The sequence below is a fragment of the Halichoeres trimaculatus genome, unplaced genomic scaffold, assembly GCF_033239565.1.
Source record: "Halichoeres trimaculatus isolate MK-OKI-2021-1 unplaced genomic scaffold, fHalTri1.1 fHalTri1_scaffold_15, whole genome shotgun sequence".
NCBI lineage: Eukaryota > Metazoa > Chordata > Actinopteri > Labriformes > Labridae > Halichoeres > Halichoeres trimaculatus.
Genome location: NW_027437193.1, coordinates 281,459 through 287,727, shown reverse-complemented (window position 1 = coordinate 287,727; position 6,269 = coordinate 281,459). Strand labels below are relative to the sequence as shown.

The window sequence follows — 6,269 nt, the reverse complement described above, 5'->3', positions numbered from 1 at the left end:
TGTACGCTCTGTACACTCTGTACGCTCTGTAGGCTCTGTAGGCTCTGTACACTCTGTACGCTCTGTAGGCTCTGTAGGCTCTGTAGGCTCTGTAGGCTCTATACGCTCTGTACGCTCTGTACGCTCTGTAGGCTCTGTACGCTCTGTAGGCTCTGTAGGCTCTGTAGGCTCTGTAGGCTCTGTAGGCTCTGTAGGCTCTGTAGGCTCTGTACACTCTGTACGCTCTGTAGGCTCTGTAGGCTCTGTACGCTCTATACGCTCTGTACGCTCTGTAGGCTCTGTAGGCTCTGTAGGCTCAGTACGCTCTGTAGGCTCTGTACGCTCTGTAGGCTCTGTACGCTCTTCAGAAACCATGACATCTGGCTCTTTTAGTGAAGAAATCATCCTGATGAAATCAGAAGTAACAGGACAACAGTATCAGGACAAGAAATGTTTTTCTTTTTTCTTCCTCCTTCCTTTCTTCTTCCTTTCTTTTCCATCCTTCTTGTCTGTCCCTCCCTCCTTGGTTCCTTATATCTTACTTGCGTCTTATTTTCATTTCCTTCCTTTCTACCTTTTCTGTTAATCCTTCTGTGCTTGTTTCCTTAGTTCCTTCTTTCATTCCTTGCTTCTATTTTTTTGTTTTCCTTCCTTCCTTCCTTCCTTCCTTCCTTCCTTCCTTCCTTCCTTCCTCTATGATTGAATGTTAAATGGTTAAAATATGAAACCGAACGTGTCCCTCTCTGAGCAGTTTCCTCATCTTGTCTCTTTATGTTTTCAGTGACAGCTCTGCTGAATTGGACTGATCCAAACTTTGCTCCTGGCCTGAGCAGCTCGGAGCTCCACACTCTGCCAGCAGGAGGAGTCAGAGAGACAGGCAGCAGCAGCAGGAGGAGGAGGAGGAGGAGGAGGAGGAGGAGGGGACAGGGCGTGGAGGTGGAGCTTCAGGGTCGTTGTGCGCCTGTCTGCCTGACTGAGCGTCTCCAAACTTTGACCGGCTCCTGCTCGATTCGCCGCTGCCGCTGCGTTTGTCTGTGAAACCACACAGCACCGAACCGGACCGAGCCGAGGACGGCGGTGACGCACGGGAGGCGCAGAGAGGAGCGCAGGGAGGACGGAGGAGTGTGTGCTCCGGGGGACAGGAGCAAGGAAATTTTCTCGGAGTCCTGCTGGAGCAGAAACTCATCAGACAAAGAGTAAATTTACTACAGTAGCTCCTCACGGACTGACGGACTGACCCGCTGTGCGCCTCCTGCAGGAGGACCATGGACTGAGCCTGCGGGGTCCGCCTCAGTCCCCGAGTCTGGATTCAAACTAACAACTCATGAGCGGGGGGACCGGACAGTAAATCCTCTGGGATTAAAGTCAGGAGCACGATGGATAACTTCTTCACCGAGGTAAGAGAAAAACTGCTGCGGAGACACTCATCAGGCCCAGCATAGATCCACACACATAGATCAGGCACAAACTGACACAGTCTGCAACAAACTCAGCGCCACGACCAGACTGATAGACCAGACCAGCACCGACACACCAGACCAGACCAGACTGACAGACCAGACCAGCACCGACAGACCGGACCAGACCAGACTGATGGACCAGACCAGCACAGGCAGACCAGACCAGCACTGACACACCAGACCAGACCAGACTGAGGCTTCATGTCACAGACTGCGGGGTCAGACTGAGGAGGGGGGTCGCACTGGGTCCCAGTGGGTCCCTGGTATTTCCTCTTACCTCTGGTCTTGTTTCCTCTAAGAAGAAAAGTCCTGTAGATCTATTAATAGAAGTCTGAGCCTGCAGCCCACGGGGCGCTCTGATTGGCTGGCAGGCAGCTCAGGCAGGACCCTGTTCATGATGAGGACTAACACCTGGAACCACTTGTTATTGATCAGCACTCTGAATGTGTCATTTCTACACAAACTGTCCCTTTAAACACAGACAGGAGCAGCAGGTGAAGCATTCTGGGTCAGATCTATCAGGTGTTGGTCTCTCTGAGTTTGAAGCTACGACCTGGAAATATATTTTAGTTTTAAAATCATCTAAAGTTTTGGTTTGGGTCTGCTGGGACGTGACGAGTCTGCTGCTCAGTGAATCACAGTTTGGACTGTTGACAGGTTTCTCTTTCCGTTGTTGGACTTTGGCTCCTGGAAACACACCGTCATGGTTCAGCTCACACCTGCTGGGTACAGGTTACAGGTCTGCCAGGTCCCTGATCACAGTCAGGCTCCTGCTGGGTACAGGTTACAGGTCTGCCAGGTCCCTGATCACAGTCAGGCTCCTGCTGGGTACAGGTTACAGGTCTGCCAGGTCCCTGATCACAGTCAGGCTCAGGCTGGGTACAGGTTACAGGTCTGTCAGGTCCCTGATCACAGTCGGGCTCCTGCTGGGTACAGGTTACAGGTCTATCAGGTCCCTGATCACAGTCAGGCTCCTGCTGGGTACAGGTTACAGGTCTGTCAGGTCCCTGATCACAGTCAGGCTCCTGCTGGGTACAGGTTACAGGTCTGTCAGGTCCCTGATCACAGTCGGGCTCCTGCTGGGTACAGGTTACAGGTCTATCAGGTCCCTGATCACAGTCAGGCTCCTGCTGGGTACAGGTTACAGGTCTGCCAGGTCCCTGATCACAGTCAGGCTCCTGCTGGGTACAGGTTACAGGTCTGCCAGGTCCCTGATCACAGTCAGGCTCCTGCTGGGTACAGGTTACAGGTCTGTCAGGTCCCTGATCACAGTCAGGCTCAGGCTGGGTACAGGTTACAGGTCTGCCAGGTCCCTGATCACAGTCAGGCTCCTGCTGGGTACAGGTTACAGGTCTGCCAGGTCCCTGATCACAGTCAGGCATAGGCTGGGTACAGGTTACAGGTCTGTCAGGTCCCTGATCACAGTCGGGCTCCTGCTGGGTACAGGTTACAGGTCTGTCAGGTCCCTGATCACAGTCAGGCATAGGCTGGGTACAGGTTACAGGTCTGTCAGGTCCCTGATCACAGTCAGGCTCCTGCTGGGTACAGATCTGATGGATGGTCTGTCTCTCTGTGTTTTCTCTGCTGCTTCTGTTTGAACCACTGGTTCTGGACCGGTCTGGTTCAGGACTCACAGTCACCCCTCACTGTGGGGAAGACTTTCCTTGGTCTGGTACTTCCTGTTGTTGCTAGCTTAGCACATGATGCAAACTTTGTGCAAACTGTGAATTAGCAGGTGTCAGCTAGCGCCACCTACTGTTGAGGAAGGTTAAAACATGATGCTTAAAAAAAGTCACTTTACCTGAACTTTTACCGTTGATTTTCAGAATAAAAGCTCGATGGTTTTGCCCGGGCAGAGATCCATGGTCCGATGGAGAAACGTCAGTGACGAGTGGTGAACATGGGGGGGCTTTGACCCCTGCCCTTCAAAATGTCTGTGCACGCCTCTGTTCAGTGACCCACTTTGGGTCCCAGCCCGGGAGCAGAGACCAGAACCACTGGTTTAGGGGTCTGTGATATTGGTTAAGTCCTGAGGGGGCTGTGCGCTGAGCTGCAGCGAGCTCCAGCCTCTGTTTTTGGTGATTTTTGGGAAAAGTTCCTCAGGTTTTATCATCCGGGGGATTTAATCTGAGCGTGCTCTCTGACCCGGCTGAGTGTTCAGTCCCACTCATATCAGGTCCTCCAGACAGCTGGAGTCCCAGACCCAGGAGGTCCCTGGATCCCCATCCTGATGAGGATCCTCTCCTGGTCCATGTTGGTCTGTAAAACCCCAGACCTGGTCTGGATCTGCTCGTTGAGTCCGTTTGTTGTTGTAGATAGAAACCACCTGGTTTGGACACGCTTTGTTTTATTTTGAAAGGCAGCAGGTTTTAGGTGGTTTCTGTACACGACTTCCTGTGTTGACGCGTCTCAGCTCCAGCGTTTGGCAGAATGAGGAGGTTTGAGTTTCAGCTGGAGTGCAGCGAGGTGACGGTGTTTGAGCCGTGTTCTTGTTCACGTGCAGAGTTTCAGGGTCTGAGCTCTGAGCTGTGACAAACGTGAGAAAACCACAGCTTCATGTTTACTGTGTCGATCACCTCCGTCACCGAGACATCGGATTGTTTTCAACCTGCTGAAACTTTCTGATCACTACAGTGTTTTCAGTCCCTCAGAGTTTCTGTGTAAACAGATTGTTTTTGTTTTACTGTTTTCTGATGAAACGTTGTCGTGTAACCGGAGCCTCAGTCAGCTCTACGTGAGGATGACATGACGACGACGCGTCAGCCTCCGTCCAGAGATCAGCTGACGCTCGGCCCCGGCCTGTGGTGGATCTTTGTTGTTGAATCTGGAGTCCTGACCCTGAGCCGCGCTGACAGGTGTGGTAAATCAGCAGGTGGAGGAAACTCAGGTGCTTCTCCTCGTTAGTTTGAAGGTTGTAAATTTACCACCAGCTGTGACTCACGCCAAATAAAACTCGCTGCGGCCGCTTTACGACATCAGAATCCACAGCTCACTGCGGTGACGTGGGCCAGGTATCAGCACCTGAGTCATCCTGAGTGTTTTCATCCACTGCTGAGGGTTTGGGAGCCGCTCTGACAGATCCGCTCAGCGCTGAGGGCGATTAAAAACCGGTTTCCCTTCAGGTCCAGGCGTAACGGTTAGACGGCTCAGGAGTTTGAAAAAAAGGAGTCCTGCCTCCTCGTTGAAAGATTTCCTGCTCTCTCATTGGTCCTCGTGCTGTTTTCAAACCCAGGGAGGTTAGCAGTGGTATGAGAGGTCAAAGGTCGGGGACTCGCTGAGCTCAGAGGTGCTCGTGAGAACGTTTGGCCCGAGTAAAACAAACAGAGTGTTTTTTTTTTCTCTTTCCTGTCGGTCTCATGACGAGTGTGTGTGTGTGTGTGTGTGTGTGTGTGTGTGTGTGTGTGTGTGTGTGTGTGTGTGTGTGTGTGTGTGTGTGTGTGTGCTACATCTGGCTGCTCCCTACAAGTCTGGGGAGGGGGGTGAATATTTCTGAATGCCAGGAGCAGGCAGGCGTGCACAATGGTCTCAGATATCGGCTGCCGGCGTCTCTATCTGCCAGCTGATGGCGGCTCAAACAAAGAGCTCAGTCTTTGAGGGAACGGCCGTTTGACGGGGAAGTGGAGCAGCTTCCAGCGGCTGCAGACGCAGGCCGACAGTTTGTCACTGAGCGAGGAAACTGGAGAGTTTTTATTTACAGTGAGGACATGTTGTTTTTATCAGAGGCTGTTAGAAACACAGACCTACTCTCAGTGACCTGAGGATGGAGAGCTGTAGGCTCTGTACGAGTTAAAGAGCTGACTCCATGAAACTCAAACTAAAGCAGAAACAACTTCTGCTGCCTGAACCTGCAGTTCCTGGAGTGTCCACTGGAGGCTGTCTGCAGAACCAGGTTCACAGGGTTTATTTCCGTTTCCTCTGATGAAAAGTGGCGTGACTCTGTGGTTTTCTGTGACTACCCTGATAAAACGTTTGTTGGTCATCACAGCGCCTCCTCAGAAACCAACGGGAGTCACAGGCTCAGACTTCAGCACTTTCTTTGTCCTGAAACAGGTCAGAGATGAACACACCAGGGCAGGAAGTGAAGTCATCTGAAACACAGGAAGAGACGTTCCTACAAAATAAAACCCTTAACGTAAACATTGAGACATGGCCTGAACTGTCATACGCCGTCCTTCCTGTCTGAGCTGTAGCGCAGCCTCCCACCACTAGCAGGGGCTACAGCCTCAGACTTTGCTATTCCCATTACACTCTATGTCTCTACCACCTGGATGTAAACAATCCCAGATATCATGTTGTAGCATGGCGTTACTGATGTAAACAAACAGGCTGCTGGAGCTAACTCTGCTAGCGTTAGCTTCCACCATTTGCTCTGTGATCAGACGCTGTAGCCGTGTTAGAATGTTGTGCTCATGTTTTTCTCCTGTATGAGCGTTTTCTGACTTTAGTCTGGGGAGGAACTGGAGTCTGAACCAAACTGCAGGAGAGAGGGAGCTGCCAAGGACTCAGTAGGGGAGACCAGAAAAAAAAACGCTTCACAGCAGAAAACTTCAGGACTCAACACAAAAACTGAAGTAATGTTTGCGTGCTGACTCCTCAGGAGGCTGTGAGCTGAGCTGCAGATTCTTAAAGGATTCCTCAGTGTTTATGATTCATAAAGTTTTATTCTGACGTCAGGTTATGAAGACAGCATGGATGGTAAATAATCCTGCGTTGGAAATCTGAGTTTCTCTGCCAGGCTTTAGGCTGTGAGCTGAGCTGCCATGGAAACGCTTCATTTAGGTGAATGTCAACATGGCTCTCCCTTAGACTCTGTGATCTGTGGATTTATTG

The 6,269-nt window shown here is 51.3% G+C and overlaps 1 protein-coding gene across 1 annotated transcript in view; it reads left to right on the top strand.

Moving 5' to 3' along the window:
• The first annotated feature begins 1,158 nt into the window (after nt 1-1,158).
• The window catches only part of LOC141803998 (unconventional myosin-X-like), a 106,465-nt gene continuing 101,354 nt past the window's right edge, over nt 1,159-6,269 (top strand). The window contains 1 exon segment of the mRNA XM_074688174.1: nt 1,159-1,376. Coding sequence (XP_074544275.1) covers nt 1,356-1,376 — 21 coding nt within the window. The 5' untranslated portion in view covers nt 1,159-1,355.